At 50.2% G+C, this 22,021-nt stretch overlaps 1 protein-coding gene across 1 annotated transcript; it reads left to right on the top strand.

Annotated features, from left to right (window-relative positions):
• The first annotated feature begins 1,015 nt into the window (after nt 1-1,015).
• On the top strand, nt 1,016-13,080 carry AQP8 (aquaporin 8). The gene is made up of 6 exons (XM_061600057.1): nt 1,016-1,206; nt 2,529-2,791; nt 5,393-5,519; nt 6,292-6,506; nt 8,094-8,228; nt 8,720-13,080. Exons 2-6 carry the CDS (start codon nt 2,541-2,543, stop codon nt 8,760-8,762), a joined length of 771 nt encoding a protein of 256 aa, XP_061456041.1. The 5' UTR covers nt 1,016-1,206; nt 2,529-2,540; the 3' UTR covers nt 8,763-13,080.
• Nucleotides 13,081-22,021: the final 8,941 nt, after the last annotated feature.

Raw genomic sequence — 22,021 nt, 5'->3', positions numbered from 1 at the left:
AAAGTCAGAGGTTTCTGCACCCATCTCTCCATCCAGGCACCAGAAGTCATTTTCATTTGAGGAAGGTGCACTCTGGCTGGTGAGCATGGCCTGGAAGAAGAGGGTGTGCCCTAAGAAGAGTCAAGGGCCAGACAGAGAGGGCTGGGGGGCCACATTTGTCCCCTGGACCTGAGGCAGCAGAAGTGTCATTCCACTGGCAGAAAAGGAACTACACCAGCAGGATGGATTTTCTGTCCGTGGAACGTCACGGCTATCCTGGCAGAATGCCATGCTGGGGCAAATTTATTTATTCGACTTGGCAAAGCTACACCAGTGGCAGGGTGAAGATGTGGCAATCACTTTGCAGAGTGAAGAGGAGATCCTCCCTCCCTTGTGGTGCTTGGCTGTGTGGAGAGGCTCCTCTCTGCCCAGCTATCAATGGCTATCAACGGCTACTAGCCAAACTGACTATGTTCTGCCTCCGCTGAAGCTACAGCCAATTTCCAGCCCACAGATGCTCCCCTTTCTGCAGCATCCCTCATCTTCTCCAGATAGACTGATGGTGGCTTCTTGGTGTGGAAGGAAAGGCCCTCTGTACATGCTCAGGGGCACCATTCTTTGTGATGGCTTGACACACACGTTCTGTGGCATCGTGAACAAGCTCTAGGTTGTCTCCCAGCAATTCAAAGGGAAGCCTGGGTGGTGCTTTCTTAGTGGTGCTGGTGGCGACACTCGGCATGCCCTCACAGATGCTGTTCTTCACACGTGCAGGGAGTGCGTCTACAGGGGAAGTACTTGTGCTCTGAGGAGGACTGCAGGGAAATGCTGGCTTCCTACCCCTCCCGCCTGCTGTGTCGGCATTTTTGCACTCTGCACTTCACCCTAGGCTGGCAGCTAGACTTGGCTCAGGCCTGTGAAACAAATCCTTGAACCACAGAACCGCCCAGATAAATAGCGTTCATTCCTCGGTCAGCTGGTACACCCTCTTCCCCCCCCCATGCACACTTTGGCTTTTACAGCATTTTTTTTAAGAGGATAAATGCACTCCACTTCCCCCTCCCTTTTTACACTTCTCTTGTGTCACACAGGTCACGGAGGGAGTGTGCCAATATTTTACTGCAATAGTGAACTGTTCCCCACAGAGAGAGAGGGCCATTCTGCCAAAAGGGCTCTGGGGCAGCTGGGCAGACAACTCTCCTTTCTTCAAGGGACAGACAGCTGGAACTGGTGAGTCCTGCAAGTTTCAGTGGATTAGGGGGGTGGGAAGGCTTTCCCTTCTGAACCCTCTGACCAAGTTGGAGAATATCAGAAGGTTTGGGTGGTGATGATGAAGTTTTCTCTCTCTCTCTTTTTTTTTTTTTTGCTTTAAGGCATCTGTGGCTCTCCAGATGTTTGTTGTACCTGGAGTAGACCCATTAAAATGAATGGACACGGCTATCTTAGGTCTATGAATTTCAGCTGGTCTGCTCTGTGTAAAACCTACTAGTATGCAAAATTATTGCGGAGAAAGTAGATAGAGAGGGGTTTTTTCCTCATCTTGTAGTACTAGAACTTTGGACCATCCAAGGTTTGGAGATTCAGGGCAGACGAAAGGAAGGACTTTTTCACGCAGCACATGGTCACCCAGTGGGCTACTCTGCCACAGGAGGTGGTGATGGCCACCAACTTTAAAAGTGGACTAGATAAATTCATGGAGGAGGGTGAGGCTATCAGCGGCTACTAGCCACAATGGGTACATCCTTCCTCCTCTGTCGAAGGCAGTAAATGCCTCTGAAGCAGAGCTTGGAAAAGTTACTTTTTTGAACTACAACTCCCATCAGCCCCAGCCAGCATGGCCACTGGATTGGGCTGATGGGAGTTGTAGTTCAAGAAAGTAACTTCCCCAAGCTCTCTCCGAATGCCACTTGCTGGAGTCCCAAGTGGGGAAAGTGCGGTTGTGCTCAGGGCGGATTCATCCTCCAAGGCTTCAATGGGTGTGTGACTCTGAGGGCCAGTTAGTCCCTGGGAAGGGCCACAGGTCAGTGGCAGAGCCCCTGCCTTGCCTGCAGAAGAACCCCAGTTCAACCCCTGATGGCATCTCCAGGTAGGGCTGGGAGGGACTCCTGGTTGAAGCCCTGGAGAGCTGCTGCCTGTCAATGTAGATGATGAAGGGTCCTGCATGCCTTACTCTGGGTCCGTGATAATAACGCTCCCCTCCAGAAACGCTTGCTTGGCCGCTCTCAAGGAACGGAATGCAGGACAAGGTGGACCTTGGCCTTATCAATCGGGGCAATCATGGTATCTTTTCAAATGGAGTGCGTCTGAGTTTTTTCCTCCCTTCCAGGAGGCGAGGGCTCCTCTGTGGTGGGGAGGCAGAGAAACAATGGGAGCTCAGCCTTGCCAAGTCCTTGCCCTGAGTGTGGAACAGGGTGCCCCACGGGAATGACATGCATAGCGGTAGCCAGATTTAAGGCACCATTGTCACATTCCAGGGTAAACCTCACTTCAGTTGGCCTGGGAGTGTTTGCTACGTGTTGGCTGGATACCAAAGACGAGTTCTTGCCTTCCAGATTTGCCCAGGCATGTCGGACATAGAATTTGGGCAGATGTCCATTAAGGAGTTGGAGCTGGACGGCAAAGGCAGCCCCCCACAGCCCCACTGGTATGAGCAGTACATCCAGCCTTGCATCGGGGAGCTGGTGGGCTCTGCCTTCTTCATCTTCATTGGCTGCGCTTCTGTCATCGAGAACACGGAGGGCACCGGGAGGCTGCAGCCGGCCCTGGCACACGGGCTGGCCTTGGGCCTCAGCATTGCTGTCTTGGGGAATATCAGGTGAAGAAAGGGGGACAGTGGCTTGAAAGGGGGTGGACGTGGGGCTCAGAGGCACCCTCAGTTCCCAGGAAAAGGGCAGTCTCAGCCAAAGCTTCAGGACTATTAGAACCGAGCAGACTTTTGGGGGAAGGAAAGATGGAGACCTGAGTTAGGGATGGAGGAATATGTCGGTTTTCATTTCTCATTAGTCTCAATTTAAGGTCAGTTCTCCACATTTCCATATTAGTTTGCAAATTTTTAAAAGAACAGTCCTCATGGCAATTCATCACCCTTTTAGTGTGACTTTCTCCTTAATACACAGATATTTGTTTGCAGTTTTGCCTAATGTACACGTTTTTTGCAATTTCCCCTAATGCAATGCAGGTGTGTATGTTATTTCCAACACTCTTTACATATCTATGCATGCTTTACCCTGGCATATGCATTCTTGTCCCCAATACTTGGCTCGAGAATTGCAATGCAAAATTCAGAGAAGTGCAAATTTTGAAGGATGGGTGTGTTTAGGTTCATGTATTGGTTCAGAAAGTGTGAATTAGGTAGGTTCGCTTTTAAATGCAAACTGAATAAAATTTCTCCCCCACCCCTATGCCTGAGTGTACCAGTGAGAAGATGGTTTTGTGGTTGCTCCTGTGCCCTGGTAGACCCTTCCTTCCTTCCTTCCTTCCTTCCTTCCTTCCTTCCTTCCTTCCTTCCTTCCAAGGAGTGCTTAACTGAGAGCTGCCAAGGCATGGATCTCCTAGGAAATCCCACGCTCTGACTTGGGAGGCCATCCTCTAGCAAATAGCCTCTGGCTGTGGGATGGAACTCTTATTTATTTATAAATATATTTGTATACTGCTATTTCATTAAAATCATCAAAGCGGTTTACAAGTTAAAACAAACAACCATGCAATAAGAATATTAAAAATATAATAAAAAACACAGGGCAACTGTTGCAAAAAAGCTTCTTCTTAATTGCCTGCATAAGCCTGGTGGAACAGAAAGGTTTTCAGCAGGCATTTAAAAGTGAAAACAAAAGACAGACGGGTGGACAGAAGGCCAATCAGGATCTACTGGTAGATACTTGGGTGATTCGCAAGGGTTTCCAACTCGCAATCACCCAGCAGCAGCAATCACAAAATAATTTTCCCACCTGAATTAGGTTGCTGAAATTCAGTGGTGTACCCCATAAATTGAAAGCACATTTAAAGCTCATGACTTTCCCCAAAGAGTGCTGGGAACTGTGGTTTGCTATAAAAATCCTGGGAACTGTGGTTTGCTGAGGTTTCTGGGAATTGTAGCTCTGTGAGGAGTAAACTCTCAGAAGCAATAGTGATGGCCACCAACTTGGAGGGCTTTAAAAGAGGGTTAGAAAATCCATGGAGGACAATAAGACTACCAATGGCTATTAGCCACGATGACTATGTTCTGCCCCTGCTGTCAGAAGCAGTCTGCCCCTGAATACCAGCAGAGCTTGGAAAAGTTACTTTTTTTGAACTACAGCTCCCATCAGCCCAGTCCAGTGGCCATGCTGGCTGGGGCTGATGGGAGTTGTAGTTCAAAAAAGTAACTTTTCCGAGCTCTGAAACCAGTTACAGTATTTGAAGTCACAAGTGGGGAGAGTTGTTCTTGCACTCAGGTTCTGCTTGTGGGCTTCCCATTGGGGCATCTGGTTGGCTACTGAAAGGATGCTGGACTAGATGGGCTTTTAGTCTGATGCACACAAGTCATTTCTTGTTTTTTTATATATTCTTAAGTCAAGTGCCTTAAATGCGCTTTAAATGTGTGGTACGTATGTAGCTGAAGAAAGCTAGCCTGGAGTGGGCTGTGAGCTCCATTCAGTCCTGATACTGTCTTTTGCACCTGGCTCTGACTGATCTTGGGCTTGCAGTAAAAGAAGAAAGTCAACCTGACAAGCCTGAAGTCTGTCCACCTGTGCTTAGAGCTCATAGGCAGAGAGGAAGGGAGTGTTGGCTGTCAGATGAACAAGAGCCCAGGAACTCATTTCAGAAGGACCTGTGATTGCCTCAGACTGGGTCAAGGCATTCCATACTGGGGGAGTTTATATTCCAAAGGCCCCCAGTTCAAACTCCAGCCAGGACTCCGACTCCCTAGTTAGAATGACAGAGGGATGAATCGTCCTCGTGTGTGTGAATCTTTTTGCCAAAAAAGCCTCTTGATGCAGGTGACATTTGCCTTAAAGCTTTGTTCTGCTGGATTAATGAAGTAAACAAGTCACTTTTGATCAGCTCCCGTCCTGCCTTTTCTGCTGCCATCTACAGTTTGCAACCCGATTTTTTTCCTTCCTCTTTATCTGCTTGCATGCTGGATGGCTAACGTGGGTGCAGAAGGGACTCTGGCATCTTAGACACGTATGATGCTTGGGCTTTCAGGCAGGAGAGATGGAGGCTCAGGGCATAAACTGTTCATGTCTGGTCTGTGAGGGGAACAGGGGTCTTCTAACAACTCTTGGCACCCTTAATAAATGACAGTTCCCAGGATTCTTTGGGGGAAACCACAGCTGTTTAAAGTGGAATAAATGTATGGTGCACATGGTGGGGGCTGATCTCACCGAGGCTTTCTCTGACAATGCTCTTTCCTCCCACCTCGCTTTGCTTGCAGCGGAGGCCATTTTAACCCTGCAGTCTCCCTTGGAGCTTGGCTCGTCGGTGGGCTGAACATGGTGATGGTCCTTCCCTACTGGGTCTCCCAGCTGTGCGGTGGGCTGATTGGAGCTGGGCTGGCCAAGGTATGATTGGAGACTGGAGGACAACGTCTGCTGATGGCGTGTGTGTGCAGCTCTGCTCCTAGGGGTGGTGTGCCCTTGCAGTAAACAGAGGCAGCAGTAGATGGCAGTTGCATCTATTGTGCCATAGATGGAGCACAGTTGCCCAGGAACTGCTCCTGTGCCAGCCCCGCTGAAGAGCTGCACGAGAGCATCGCAATGGTGTCTGTGCCAGTCTGCAATGTGGGCTGAGACATAGCCTAATGAACTTTCCAGGACAATCTGTGCTCAGGGCTTGTAGCAAGAGGGAGGAGAGGTGTGCAACAACAGCCCTAGTGACCAGCAAGCAGATGCAGCCTCTCTCTTGCCCCGGACTGGAAGGCAGCTGTCTGTTCTGGTTTCCAGTCCTAGTAACTGACCTCTGAGTTGGAAAACACACACTCCTAAGGCCCATATGCAGTGCCCACTGCCACACTTTTATAGAAGAAAGGACATGTCCAGTGATGGGCATCCTAGGGTGCAGGGTGAGAAACTGACCTAAAGAGGCTCCTCGTCTCCCCCTCAAGCCCAGATCAACTCCCACTGTAGTGAATGCAACCAAATGTTTACCCCACACCACTGTCAAAAGACCTCCAGCGACATTTTTAAAGCAGCCAAGTGGCCTTGGAGCCACTTCAGTCCAGGCCACACATAGTGAAGCTAATATGTGGGGGGGGACTCAAGATGTCCATCTACCTCCTTCCCTAAGTCATTGTGCATTTGAAATTAAATTTAGATGCCATTAAATCTATTGCAGGTTATGACTATTTCGGACAGGTATGATAATGCCACAGGGGCAGCGTTCACCACCATCACCTCAGATGACCAAATCCCTGCAGCTTTAGTGGGTGAGATCATTATGACCATGTTCCTGGTCACAACAGTTTGCATGGGAGCCATCAACGAGAAAACCAAGAGTCCCCTGGCTCCATTCTGCATTGGCTTTACTGTGACAGCGGACATCCTCGCAGGGTGAGTTGGCCGTCATGCTAGCATTCTAGCAAAATTCCATGCAGGCAAGAGGAGGAAGGGAAATGCAACTGGCTGCTTGGCTTTCTGTTTTTCTTTTGCTTTGCACTTTTCAAATATTCCCTGAGTGGGGAGGGGCTCATTGCCGCATGGCAGAGCATTTTAAAAGCAAGCCGACATAATTCACCCCTCCCTGCTTAAGGCTGTGTACACACCATGCATGCAAAGCCCATGACTTCCCTAAAAGAATCCTGGGAACTGTCGTTTGTTAAAGGGTGCTGGGAACTGTAGCTCTTTGAGGGATAAGCTGCAGTTCCCAGGATCCTTTGCAGGAAGCCATGTGCTTTCAATGTGCTTTCAAGGTATGATGTATTCGCAGCCTAATGCACAGATGGGAACATAATTATCTTTCACAATACTTCGAATTTTGCAATACAAGTCTCTGCTCAAGAAAACATACCAAAATGCATTTTTTAAAGTGTCAAATTGCTTCACCACCCGAACGTTCTTGGCTTGAGAATGAGCTGGGAGGTGTGTTTGGATAGATTCGGCCCAAGTTTTCCTCCACTTTCATTTCCTCAGCCACCTTCCTTGCAGAGGAAATGGAAATTCGATCGCAGGGAGTGTCTTTCCAGCTGACAATATGGAAGGCGCTCAGTCAGGCCTCCACGGCTGGAGGAAGTCTGCCGCTGAACACGAGTTCCTGGGAATCACAAGTGGGGAAAGAGGCTGTTGCCTTCACGTCCTGCTTTCAGGATTCCTGTGGGGATGTCTGTTTGGCCACTGTGAGAACAGGACGCTGGCCTAGATGGGCCCATTGGGCCTGATCTATCAGGGCTGTTTTTATCCTCTTACATTCCCAAGCCAATATCTGTGCTGGCACCTCAAGGCCAATGCCTGCACCCTTCCCATGGACCTAGCCAGCAAGCGCTGCTTGTCAGGTCCCCTTGTCTCACTTGCATCCGCTAACAAGAACGAACAATTATCAATACTGAAAGGTTGTTTTGTTGCCAACACCTCCCTCTGTCTCCACCCTCAGTGGGAGCTGAGCCTCTTGCTCAAACACTGTGACGGGCTTCAGCCGCAATGATGTGTCTATAGGGGTAAAATGCTGTGGTTTCCTTGCCGCAGATCACTGCTGGCAAACTGTAGGGAGTTCTTCAAGGACGCTTCTTGCGGGAGATGGTGGCTCTTCCTTGGCCAGAGCTGACAACTAGAGGCTTTTAGAAATGCCAGGAGGCAGTGATGGCCACCAACCAGGATGGCTTTACAAGAGGATTAGACAAATACATGAAGCCTGTCACTGGCTGCTAGCCATGATGCCTATGCTCTGACCCCAAAGTCGGAGGCAGGATGCTCCTGAACACCAGTTGCTGGAAACTGCAGGAGGGGAGAGTGCTCTTGCGCTCGGGTCCTGCTTGTGGGCTTCCTGTGGAGGCATCTGGTTGGCCACGGTGAGAACAGGAGGCTGGACTAGATGGGCCCCTTGGGCCTGATCCGACAGCCAGGCTCTCTTGATGTTCTTACATTGCTGTGGGATGCCGACTCAGCACTGACCTGATACCTGCTGTTCCTTTTCCCACCATTAAGGGGAGCTGTTTCGGGAGCCTGCATGAACCCTGCCAGAGCGTTTGGTCCCGCGTTGGTGGCAAACTACTGGGACTACCACTGGCTTTACTGGGTCGGCCCCATGGTGGCTGGGCTTCTTGTTGGTGCATTGATAAGGTAGGTGGACAGGGGTCACTTCCCAATGCGTGTGTGTGTGTGTGTGTTAAACACGAGAGGAGGTCAAGGCCCCGTTGTGTTGAGACTGGAGCACAGGTCTTCAAAGAGCTCAGGCTGGCTGGGGCTGATGGGAGCTGTAGTCCAAAACAGCTGGGAAAGGCTGGAGAAAAAGCCGGGCCTTCCCTGGTTCAGCATCCACAGGCTTTTCCTGACCTTCATTCACCTGGATTCACGGAAATTGTGTTTTTATATGCCTTCATGCTACTGTTTTGCTGGTTCTGTGTTGTACTTTTATTTTCATGATGTTGTTTATTGTTTTATGTTGCACACCATAAAAATATTAATCTATTTATAAATGCTTTTAAACAACGAAGAAACAAACAGATGCTGTGCAGATTCCTGTTTGGTTCTGTGTTCTCTCCCCCTGATGTACGTGAGCCTAGAATTGTGCCCCAAAGTATTGATTCTCAGTGCCCTTTTTGTTCCTCCAGGTTCCTGATTGGGGACAAGAAAACTCGCCTCTTCCTCAAATGAGTGCCTTCTCCCCCAGAGCAGACTCCAGCGCTGGGTGGCGTGGCGTCCACAGGCTACCCCAGAGTCCTTCAGCATCACCACCCAACGCCGCCCAGCAACATCGCTCCTCCTCTGTCTGACTGACCACCTCTTTCACGGCAGAACTTTTGGGCAGTTCCATCCACCTGGAGGGAACAGGCAGGCTCCTGGACTCGTCTACTGAACGCTGCTCACCTGACCCCTCTCCCTAGATTTATGTGGTCCTCTGCCTCATTTCAAAAGCCTTCTGCAAGGGATTAGTTCAGACTCCAGGCAAGAGCAGCCTGCCCCTCCCCGGGCGGCCTGCTAGGTGGGGAAGACAAAGGGGGCAGGGGAGAGAGGGGCAGAGAGAGAGAAGGGGTGGCCTTGTTCGTTCACTTTTAGCTCTGCCCCCACCCCCAGCCTCCTGACGGGCTCCCCAAGGGCATGTGGCCCTAAGCAGAGGAAAGGGTGCCCACCTCTGGTTAAAAGCCCCCAGATCCAGCAGTCAGGGCATCTTCCTGTGTGGTTTGCACACAATGGTGGCTGGTGCCTGTTGGGATGGGGGGGGAATTGGGGTGCCCAACAGTAGGTGGCGCCAGAGCCAATGAGAGGCGGAGCCGACTAATTCTGTTTTTGTCCTCCTCCCTCCCTGCTGCGTTCCACCAGGGCGATGCTGCGGCTCAAGAGTGGGAGGAAGATGGCAAGCAGGACCACCCCTAGACTGGTTGTAAGTAAGGAGGAGATGAGCAGGCCAGGCAGGTGGGGGCTGGCTGAGGGCAGACTGAGCTTAGTGGGGCAGTGCCCCCCTGGCCCTAAAGAACCAGCCTCTAGTGCCGGCCGGTGGCACCATGTCAGCAGGCAGTGGGATCCACTCCAGGATTTAGTCTGAATGTTCAAGAAGCTGTCCAAGGTTCTGAAACCAGTTCCCAAAGTAGGCTCGGCACCTTGGACAGCTCCCTGAAAGTTCACAGTAAAACCCAGAGGAGATTCCACTGCCCCACTGGCATGGAGCCGCCATCCACGGCTGCTCCGTTGTGTGCATACAAATCAGGTCCAGCGCTGTGTCCCCTGCTGATTTCACCACTGCTCGGAGGGAAGTCACAGGGCCAGTCCAAGGCATTTGAGGGCAAGAGGGGCCTCTCTGCATTCTGTCTTCAGAAGCTGGATCTTGACATCCATGCTGGCCACAGTGCAGCATCCTCTAGCCCAGCAGTTCCCAAACTCCCCCCCCCCACGGAACACTTGAAAATGGCTGAGGATCTTGGCGGACCACTTTGTGGTTTTCCTTTTTCATGGGAGCCTGGTTCTCCTCCATGGGGTGCTTCTGGAGAATCCCAGGCAGAGAGAGCAGCTGTTGCCCTCAGGTCCTGCCTGGGGGGGGTTCCCATTGGGGCGTCTGGATGGCCACTGGGGGAACAGGAGGAGGCTGGACTAGACGGCCCCCTTTGGCCTGACCCAGGAGCTAGGATCTTCTGACACCTGTGTGTTCTCCATGTCTCCAGGACATCGGAGCCCCACGTCAATGTGAATCCGGCACCACTCCCTGCATTGATATGGGATGCCATCCGCAGGTCAGTTCTCCTCTGGGCAAGCTCCCCTGGCATGACCCAGGGGGTGCAAGGGAGCCTGTGCATCGGCTTGTGCAACTCCTGTGCTCATTCTGCCGGGGCTCACTCAAGAGGGTGCCCCTTAGGGTCAGGATCCTGCTGCTCCAAACCCAGCACTGGGGCTGCCGTCGGCACTTCTTAATCGCATCAGCAGCTTCAGCTTTGCAGTGAGTGCCACCCTTTGCCAACTGGGCAGAGAGATGGAGAGAGAGAGAGCTCCTCTTTCCCGACCCCCCTTCCCTGCTCCAGGGATCTGGGCTCTCTACTTCCTTGGAGGCCAGCTGAGGTTTGTGCAGGAGCAGTGTTTTCCTTGTGGCTTCGCTCTCTCCCTGCCTCCCTGTATACCCTGGGGCATGTATGTGATTGCTATAACCATTATGCAAGGCTGCCTTATTGCTTTTATATGTATAAGTGCCTTTAGGAGGGTAAGATCTAATAGTTAAGCTCATAATGTTGATTCCATGGTACTGATCCTTACAGTTTGAAGCAGCCCACAGCTGGGGCTAATACACTCCCTCCCTCCCTGCCTGCCTCCCTCCCTAGTTGCCAAAAGCTGCTCTGAGCCGGCAGCTGTACTCCTAATAAGGTGAATCAAACAGGAGCCCACAGCAAGCAGGCTATAAATCATCCTTGGTGACAGGGCTAATTGATTTCTGACTTCTAAAAAAAGAAAAAAGATAAAAGGACAGACCAGGGCCAAGCAGCCACTGCTTTGCAGGCAATGGAGAAGTCTGGGTTTGCTGCCACTATCAAAGGGGCCTGGCTTCTCTTCCTCCCACCCCACCCCACTCCTCATGGGTCATTGCTCCAGCCTGCTTTTCTCTGGCTTCCAGCTTCCTCAAAGAGTGGGCTGGAGACCTTCCTCCCCCCCCCCCGGAAACAAGCCAGTTTTCAGCACCACGTGGGGGCAAAGCTTGATGCCTTGAAAGGAGTGGGGGATCCCAGGGTTTGCATTGTCCTGGGATTGTGCCTTCTTCTGATTATGAAGCTCTCAACCTTCATTCCAACAGTCTGGTGGCTGGCAATGGCTGCTCCCGGTAGTTGTGTCTAAAATTCTCCTGTGCCTTGTGCATCTGTCTGACAGCTAGGGATCTGACAGGTTCAGCTATTCCTAGCAAGAAGATGCAGTGATAGGAAAGGCATCAGGAGTGGAATGTCAAAGGCGCAGGAGAACCTTGCTGCAAGGATGGCAGTGGAGAACATCTTAGGTTACTCTCTGGAGAGGAGAGTGGATGTGGGCAGAGGCACCCTTCTTCATGATTATTTCATGCATCCTAAGGCTGTCCTGGCATTCTGGAGTTGAGGCCCTGAGCAGGGTGCTTGGCTGGTGTCTTTAAAGAAAAAGAGAAATGTGTGTGCTTAGGCTTAGCCAGCATCTCCTGACCTCAGCTGTGGGGTAGCTGATCACAGCTTCTTTGTGGGGAAGAAAAGTCACTTAAAGGCACCCTTTTTATTTATAACCTCTTCCCACTTTTCAAGGCAGAGCTCTGGCATTGTTTCAAAACAGATTCTGGGACCACGCCCTTGCTTACATTGGTTTCTATACTAGTTACCTGCTTTAGAAGCCTATCTTGTCATTAAGTGGTTTGTAAATGAATAAATGCAGTCCATAAATGTGCAACCTGTCTCTTCCAAACAAACAAAGACTGAGTTCACCTACACAGTTAAGTTTCTTTTAGAAAGTAGGACAAAAGTGTATGTGTGAGAGAGACTGCATTTTTAGACTGGAGCAGAACTACTCAGAAAGTGTATTTTGTGGATGTGATCAAATAAAAGGCCACTTCCAACTCTATGATTTTATGTGCCAGGTAGCAAGAAATTTGCATTTTCACCATAAAATAAAAGAGAGAGTCTGTATGAACATTCACATGCATTTACATCCACATTTCACCTGAGATATATATATCTGTGCAAGGAATTTTACCCAGTTTAAGCATTTTTGCAATTAATTTTCATTTCTGCAACATTATCACTAGGATATGCCTGTTTTGTGCACACTTTTTGTTTTGAGAGCTCCATCACAAGATTTGGAGAAGTTTGAATTCTGAAGGATAGCTATGTTTCAGTTCTCTTACTGGTTCGGGAAGCGCAAATGACAAAGGTTTGCATTAAAAGGCGAATAGAACAAATTCCTGCTCCATCCTTAACAAATGTTGGCACGTCTAAGATCTGCCTATAATGACACAAGGGAAGAACTACTGAGTTGCCATGAGAGGAAATGACCTTTTATCAAGCCTAGCTAATAGACACAATTGTTTCTTTAATGACCTTTGACAGCCTTTGATGGCTGCTGGCAACTAGCTATGGAAAATATCCTGCCAGCCTGGGGTGGTGAGCAGAAACAGTCTGGCAGCTGGAATGATGCCAGCCAGAGAAGCAGACATGCCAGCGGCTTTTGTTTGATTGTTTTGCAGCTGGTTGGAAAGAAGGAGCCTGGCGTGAGCCTGGGAATCCCAGAGAATGCACCTTGGTTTTTTTGTTAATGGGGGAGGGACTGCTACTTTAAATAATAAAGTGTGTGTGCATGTGTGCTTGCATGCGTGTGTGTCTTACTTATTTCCCCACGCCATTGTCAGCTAATGGCTCCATGTCAGTGGGACAGTGGAATCTGCTCCAGGTTGTAGTCTGAGCTTCAGAACCTTGGACAGCTCTTTGAAAGTTCAGTGTAAACCTCAGGGTGGGTTCCAGTTTGTACATCTGCAAATAAACATGTGCCTAAATGTACCACACAGGTTTTGTGTTCTCTCTTTGTGGGGAAACAGACCCCAGAAAAGGCTGTTCCCAGAATATTTATTGCTTGGGAAAGCAGGGATCATAGGGACCTGTCAATACGGGTCTAAATGGTTCCAGTGACTAGGCCAAGTCCCTAGAGACCACCATGGATTACTGCAAAGTAATTTAGGATTAGTGAATCCTATCGAGGCCCACGCATCCACTGCCAAACTCTGGCCCATACATCAGTCTCAGCCTGGTTCTGTTTGCTGAGCAATCCAGCGGAACAGGGACGAAAACACTATGACTAAAAGCCACAAACTCCAGATTATAACTGAGATGACTACACCGCTTTATTAAAGGTGTGAAGGTCATGAGAATTAGATTTTGTAATGAAAACCCATAAATGATAGAACAAAATAAAATAATGACTGAAAGTTACATTGAATAGTGATGTTTAAATAAACTTAATTGTATTATGGGTTTGATAGAAAACAAAACAAAAATAATGCTTTGACATTACAGCAATTTAAAGTAACTTGGCAAATACCTTAAAGTGATATATATATTTGCATAAGCTAATTAATTAATACAATAAAAATATGAATTAACAGACTAAATCATATATTTTGCTCTTAACTCCCTCCAGCCCACTACTTGTGTGTATAATTAGTCTGTTTCCTAGGATAATAGGTTAAAAAAAAAACATAGTTACCTATGAGTGGCCTGAAGTCTCCAGCTTGGCAAAGCATCTGAAAGCAGAGCAGAGCGGAGTAGCAAGCAAATCAGAAAAAGTACTCCAAAAGCAATTTCCCCCTCCCCATAAAAAGCTTTTAAAAATGTAAATACAACCCTTTATATCACCCAGCAAACAGATCAGGAGGGTGGAATTACCCAATAACTAAACATGAATTACAATAATTGTGGGTTGAATTCCACGACAGGCAGACCACGAATTACCCTAATCTATCTGGGAGAGGGATAGAATGAGTGCCTGAGAGCCTTGCATCAGTGATTTTCTCGTACTTTTGACAGAGTTTCCAAAACACATTTGTACTGTTTTTGCGCTTTGACATTGTTTTGGCTATCTGACATCTCTGCACCAACTTCTTATCAGAAGCTCTTCTCTTTCCTGCAGCGGAAAGTGCAATGTTCACAAAACTGGAAGCCGCTTTCAGCCAGAAATGACCCACATAGCACAGAATTTTCCTCCATCGTGATCCATCATGGCTTCACTCTGGCTGCTCTGTTCTGTGCATCCACTTCTAAACTGACCGCCATATGTAAACGAATAGCATGACCTCATTAAGAGGACACAGGTAGCTTTCTCGATACAGAGTCAAACCTTTGGCCCATCTATCTCAGTGCTGCCTGCACTGACTGGCAGTGGCTCCCCAGGGTATCAGACAAGGAATCTCGGACCTGGAGATGCCAGGGATTGAACTCTGGGCGTTCTGCGTGCAAAAGATGCTTCGCCACTGAGTGCATTCATGTGCTGCATCCAACTCCCAGTGGGCCCACATCTGTGCAAGAACCAGCCCACACCCAGCAGAGGCCTGACCATCAGGCAGGCGGGACAGTGTGCCTCAGGCAGCAGAGTACGTTATTTCATTCAAGCACAGAAAATGGCCAGCTCTCTATTAATAATATGACAGCTATCAAATGTGATTCCATTTGGACTTTCTGCTTCAGGGTCTCTCTCTCTCCTCTCTCCCTCTGCCCTCCACCTGGCCGTATCACAGACAATGACTGCCACAAGGCGGCCAGCACCATCTGCACCACCTGCATGGCCAAAGGTGTGATGGCAGAGGATTCCCCCACATCACAGCACACACTTCCCCTGCTTGGGTCAACGTCTGCCAAGGGACCTGGTAGCTGAGGGCGTGTACAGAAATGCTTCACAGTCCAGGTACCAAATTCATTAAGGTGACCTTCCTCTTCCTCTTCCTCCTCCTCCCCCGTCTTTCACCCGCCACATTGAGGGAGATCCCAGAGGGAGCGTGGCTTGCCTACCAGTCTTTTTGGCACGGTATTTTCAAAGCATTGCCATGGCAACCCATCTTGCCAGCTAGCGTCTCTCCCTGCAGCCTGTCCTTGTGATGGGAAAGGGTTGCCGCATCCCCCTAGCAAAGAATGTCTCTCATGTTCTCCCAGGTAGCTCCAAGCACTGCCCTTGCGAAAGACAGCCAAGAAACAAAGGGGCACCAAGGAACCTCTTCACCTTGGCCCCACCCCACATTCCCCCTCCCAAAGTTCCAAAAGCAACCAGGATTGCCCACCAGCAGCGTTAGAGTGTCCCCCCTTGCCCACTAGTCAAAGTGTTCCACGGAGGGTGGGGAGGGGGGGTCTGGCCCACCCGCTGGAAATATGCTCCTTACCCCTTTTATAAACCTTTTTTTAAACCTTCCACAGGCTTTTGTTATGAATGCCTGAGAATCTGAGTATCCGTTCCAAGGTTTTTAGCGGGCTGTGATGTCTTGGTTGAGGGGAGCGTGTCGATGAAAAACAGAAGCCATCAAGCGCTGGCCATGACTTGCAAGGAATGGAGGATGCATTGCTGTGAAGGAGCCTCAGTGGCACGTTGGGTGGAGCTGCATCAGAGGCTCAGTTGGAGCTGTTGTAATATGTTTGTCAAAACCTGGGTGCCTGGAGGACTTCTGTCTCCTCCTCGGCCGCCCTCCAAAAGGAAGAAAAGAGCCTGTGTCATCCGGAGCACAGAGGGCAGCTCTGGTCACCAAAGAAGACCAAGATGGGGAACTATTATCTTTCTTTGTGAAAACGGTGCTTGGCTGCTGTCAGGCCAGGGTAAACTATTGCTGGGCTGGATGCTTGAAACAGAGACTTGCTACCCTTTGCGGCAGAGGCGGAGAATCTTCTTCACCCTGAGGGCCACATTCCCAACTGGGCAACCTTCTGGGAGCCGCGTGCCATTAGTGGGAGGGGCCAGAGGCAAAAGGGGGCAGAGCAATGGATGTGAGAATTTGACCTTGGTGCAGGAGGCTTGTTTCTATACGCACCCCTCTCCATTCTGCATCCAAGGAAGCAACAGGCACGGTCAGAATGAAAGACGCAGCCCAGCCAGGCAAAAGGGAGGGTGCAAAGTAGAGTTAGTGGGGTGGGGGCATGGGGAGAGTGCCGAGGACCCAACAGAGAGGCCCCCAAGGGCTGTATTTGGCCCCCAGGCTTTACCCATCCCTGTTTTCCTACACTACGATTACTGTTGGTTGAAATCACGACTTGGTGGCCTCACCCCTTCTGGCTGGCAACATTCCTAGACTAGGAGGGCTGTGACTGACCCTTGCAAATGGAGCCCGGCTTGCACTTTCCATTGGCCAGAGCTGCACAGACCAAAAGGAGCCACAAGAGCCTCTTTGCTGACACCTGCTGGTTGGAATACGAATCTGCTGCTGCCGCTGGGCTGCACAGGTGCATCTGCAACATGCCCAAAGATGCTGTTAGCACCTGTGAGACGGCTTATGTTACGACGCTCTCAACGTTTTGGCATCTTTGTGGAATATGCAAGGGGAACCCACCTCACTGGGTCCATCCTTGAATGCACCGAGGGCAAAGCCAAAGGACATCGATTTTCATTGGCACAACTCTAGGCCTTATTTATTAATTACATGTACATCCTGTCTTTCCTCCAAAGAGGTCAAGGTGATGTACGTACATGGCTGCTCTCTCCCCCCTTGATCCTCACAACAGCCCTGTGAGGTAGGTTAGGCTGCGAGACTGTGACTGGCCCAAGGTCACTCAGCAAAGCTTCATGGCTGAGTGCCGTTTGCATTCTGGGTTCTCAGCTCCCAGTCTGATGCACTAGCTGCTATACCACACTGGCTCTCTTTAGGCGAGATGGCTCCACCTTGGCAGGAGGGCGACAGTTTTGAACTTGGGGATAACTTTGTGGCTCTGGGGGAATAAATGTGTGTTATTTAGCCATACCCCAGTTGTATGTGTGTGCGTGTGGAGATTGCTAATCAGACATCCAAACTGGGGTCCCAGGTTTTCCTGGGTATGGCTTGAGCCAGAGATGAATTTTTAGAAAGGAATAAACAACCCCAAGGTGAGGAGCCACGTTCACTCCTGGGCAAGCACCCCAGTGATGGGCATGGCCAGAGGCAGCAGAGGGAAGAGGGAAGGATGTGGATTCCAGGCTTATGGGCAACCCTTTCTATCTTCAATCCCGGCATTATCAAGCGTTCAAGGGCACATGGCAGCCAGGCAAAACCACTCAGCGGTGGTGCAAAGCAGGCCAGTGAGGGGTATGTCTTGGGGATGGGGTGTATGAGGCTGGTGAGTGTGCCAAGGACCCACTGGAGGCTGGTGGCTCTGGTGTCAGTGGGGCAGCGAATCTGCTCCGGGTTCCTTGGTCGGTTCCTTGAACGTTTGGACTGAAACTTGGAGTGGATTCACTGCCCCACCGACATCGGAGCCCCCAGCCTCCAGTGGGGAGAACCAGAGAGAGAGGCTGAGAAGGCAACATTCGATCCCCCCAGGGCCTGAGGTCACCCCCCCCCCAGCCCTAGATGCTGAACCTGGCCTTAGGATGCTGGCCCTGATGAAAGAGGTAGTCAGGGAAGCCAGAGCTGAAGTAACCCTGATTGTGGCCACGGACTTTCCCCCTGCAGCTTCACAGAGAGGTGTCTGGTGACAGGGGCTTGTTTTTTGCTTTAGCTGCTTAGCATTCATCAAATAACTGATTGCAGCTTGTAAAAGGCAGGCAGACGAGCAGCTTAATGAGCCAGTAAATGCCGCTGCCTGTTGCGCTGGTCTGCAAACCACCTGCTACCTTGAGCATCAGGAAGGCGCAGCTGGTCTCAGGCGCTTGGGGCCTGTAGAAGGACAATCAAGGCGCACCACCCTCCTTACTCATTAGCATGGAGCGCCCGCTGGGTCCAGGGATGGTCTCCTCTGCAAAACCCCTGGAAACGACCTGTTCTGGGACATGAAGACCCAGAAAGCTGCTCAGCACACACTTGGTTGGGAGTTATTTAGGGAAACATTTAGGTGTGGCCATGTGATTTTATTCACTGTAAATAGTGATGGGGGAGAAATTTGATGCAGTTCACATTTAATGCCGAATTTATAAAATTTGCATTTTCCAAAACTATGTGAGAAGTGAAACACAGCAGCCATCCTTTGACATTTGCACTTATCCAAATTTTGCTGTGCAGTTCACCTGCCAATGTTTACAAAACTGCATATATCAGGGGGAAATGTGCATTAAAATGACCAGTGAAAACAACATGCAAAAATGCATTATATTAGCAGAAATTGCTTGCAAATATGTGTGCATTAGTCAAAACTGTCTACAAAAATGTGTTTATTTGGAGAAATTCACACTAAAATGCTGAAGAATGTTCCTGAGGATTTTGAAACAATCTGCAAATTGCTGCAGAAATGTGGAGAACTGAATTCAAGATTGAAAGAATGAGAAACTGAGAGAATCGAAACTGACGGATCTTTCCACCCCTAATTGGAAATCAATATGTTTAAAATTTTATCTATTTTGCTTGACTTCTGATAGCAGTGGTATATACAGACATACTGATATATCTTCATTTATTTAGCTATTTATCTGACCTTACTTGCACTGCTTCATTTTTCAACAGAAACCTCGACGTGGTTTACATATCCCAACAACAGCAGCAACAGCAAGAAAACCCCAACGTAAAGAAATATATATACAACAGAAATTCCACATTTAGTAGTAAACAATACTACTAGTACAGCCACTGCTGCTACAAATAGTAATTCCGCATTTTAAGTAGCATATTTCAGCAACAATAAATCTCTCAAAACAATGTACATAACTAATACAAGCAAGAACCACAGAAGCAAATCATATGCAAAACATCAAGATACAGCAAGGTATTTTATGTTCCCTTCCCCCCCCCGCTCCAAATTTAAATTGTGAATTAAGAAAGGGGCTGCACATGCACAGGATTGCTCCCTAGAGGATTGGGAGCCCACGAGTCTGATCTCCCTCCCTCCACAAGTGCCGGGGGTGCCTGCCTCGCCACCTCTGAGAATCCTGCAGGCGGTGCAATCCTCCTCTTCCCACTAGCAGAGCAGTGACAGGGAACACTATACGTGTCACCTTCCTGGTCTGTTCCTTGTCATGAGGTTTTCATGGGAAGAGGGAGGTTGGCAGGCAAAACTCCAAGGTGCATGCATCTCTCCCCCAGAATCCGCACTGTTCAGTAAAAGGTTTCACTTTCTTAACTGCTCCTTGTAGGTTAATGGGGGTTCGGAAACAGGGGCCCTCCCTGCCCTTCTCTCCAGTCATTTCTCACCCCGGCTGTCTCCAGGATGGGATTCTGAATGGGAGGGGCCCTCAGGGAGAAGGGAGGGGGTTCTCCACTCACACCCCACTCAGGGTGGGCTGCTTTCCCCCCATCCTTTGCTCACCTGAGCTACAGCACAGGTAAGGGCCCGGCTCTTCAAAGCTCACGGCTCCCCTGGATGCTGCTTGTGTGATCTTCAAACCTTAATCAACCTTTGCATATAAATATATGTATTATAACATGGGTGGAAGAAAACGGAGGCTGCTGTTCAGAGAGGGAGTGGGTGACCCCCTCACCAGGTGACCCTGCCAGGTGGAGCAGCCTGTCTCCTCTGAGGGCTGCTTCATCCCGGTGGCGGCTGGTGCCTCCATGTCAGCGGGGCAGTGGAATTCACTCTGGGTTTTGGCCTGAGCGTTCAAGGAGCTCTTCAAGGTGCTTCATCCCATCCTTGACCTGAGCACTGTTGGTGACCATCAGCCCTGTGGAACAAGGTCACCCTCAGCTCAGCCACAAGCAGGGCTTGGGACTGAAGTCGGAGTCTCCCCAAAGGCCAGAGACAGCTCCTCCCTGCTTCAGGGGAGACAACTGGAGCATGGTTTGGCTTCTCCATGGCTTACTTGTTGGTGCCATTTCTCCCAACCCTGGAGTGACTTGTGCCTGGTCCTTTATATCACCTTAAAAGCAAGAGAGGCTCCTCTGCAGAGCAACTCACTGCCCCCCTCCCGACTCGCCTAGTGTGGGATTAACTCTTCAAGGGCCAGGACACACATATTTATTTATTTAAAATATTTATATACACATACATACATATATACACATACATACATACATATATATATATATAATCTATGTGGTGCACAGCAGCTAGAAAATCCCAATGAACGGAAGACAAATATATAAGCGGGAAATGTAATAAAGCGCTGCCAATTACATAACGTTCACCCAACTGAGAAGGCCTCTTGACACCTGAAAGTCTTCATGATACTCTCCACTTAACATTGAGCCTGGCCACTTTTGCTCATGTTCAAGAGGTACCTTCTTACTTTCCATGTTTGCTGCTGGGAGCAGGTGGGACCCTGATGCTGATGTAAGGTGAGCCTCTGGGGCAGTGCAGTCCTAGGGGCACTTTGCTCACGTTTGTTGCTTTGGAAATTCCTTTGAAGTGGGATGCGATGGGCCAGAGGGGTTCACCAATCTTTCTCCATCAACTTGCCCTTTAAGTAGGCCCCAATCCATGCTACCGAGCCTCAGCCCGGCAGTGGCTCCTGAGGAGACCATCTGTGGAGGCTGCCTGGAGGCCACACCTGTGCCCAAAGGAGCGGGCTGGGGGCCCCTCGTTCCTCTGCCCAAGGAGTCCGGCTGCAGGGGCTCAGCCAGGAGGAAAGGTGGGGACCCCTGCAGGATACAAACATGCCTCAGCGAGGGGGAAAGGGGCAGTGGAACCCCAGAGGAGCGGCTGGCGGAGCTAGGTCTCTCGGGAGGGAGGCTTGGCCCTTGTTCCCCCACCAGGGACCAGCAGAGGCTCTCTCCGAAACCCCACTGGTGGGGGCAAAGAGGGAACAGCGGCCCCCTTCCTCCACAGGAAGAACCTGGAGCCCTGGAGCCCTGGACCTGAGCCTGCCATGGCCAGCAGCACGGAAGCCCAGCAGCCCAGGAGAAGACCCACAGAAGGGCTGGGCTCGCTGGTGAACCTCACCTGGGACCTGGTGGCGGCCGGCCTGGGAAGCAACAGATGCGAAATAAAGCCCCTCTTGGAGCAGGCTGATCGTGAGTCCGTGCCTGCAGCTGTGGGTCCCAGGGAGGTATAGAACACCCCTCTTTCGAGGGCCCCCTTCCCTTGGGGGAGGACAGGGCATGGAACAATAAAACTCCTTCTGTTGGGGAAGTGAGACCTTGTGCCATACAGACTTGCCGGAGGCCACCCTCTGTCCTTGTGGGCAAGGGGAGGATTGCACCGTCAACTCCCAGGTCCACATCCATCACTTGAGATGCTAGATCACATGGCCACGGCTATGAGACCAGGGCAGGATGCCTTGGAGTCCGTCTCTCCATCTCTGGCCCTCTTGCAGTGGCATTTCAGGCAGGCCCCAAGGAAAAAGCCTTCAAGGCCTCTGGCCTTTTGTTTTGATCAGAAAGTGTGTCAGCTTTCAAGCAAATTGCTTTTTCTGTGTGATTGCAGGGACTGCACAAAGGCCCAGGTGGAGAGAGAGAGAGAGAGAATGAATAGGATGGGTGGGAGGAGACAGACACCCCTGTGCCATTTATTTTTGTTTTTTTCTCAAGCCTAGTGGGGGGGGGGACATCTAGAGATCTATTGCCTGCCAGTGGCCCTAATTGACAAATGGGGCTGCCTCGCGTCTCACCCGTCTGCTTGCAATGAGCAGCTGGAGGCAAATGTCCAGCCCAGGGCTGAGCTACCGCCTGGCTCTTGCCGTCGACGAGGAGAGCCCATTAAACGGGGCGCTGGTGGCGTAATGGGCAAGCGACTCTTGCACCTGCTGCACATCCACGTGCACCACCCAGAATTCGCTGCTTTCACCTTGCAGGACGTTGCTCACTCTGGGCATTTCTATGCTCTGCACGTGTGAGGATTTAATTTGTACACAGCTTAATGCCAAACCTGGCTTTGAAGCAGTTTGCAGGAATAATAACC

Source organism: Rhineura floridana, chromosome 17 (assembly GCF_030035675.1).
Source record: "Rhineura floridana isolate rRhiFlo1 chromosome 17, rRhiFlo1.hap2, whole genome shotgun sequence".
In the NCBI taxonomy this organism is placed as follows: domain Eukaryota; kingdom Metazoa; phylum Chordata; class Lepidosauria; order Squamata; family Rhineuridae; genus Rhineura; species Rhineura floridana.
This window is presented reverse-complemented; position numbering and strand designations above follow the sequence as displayed.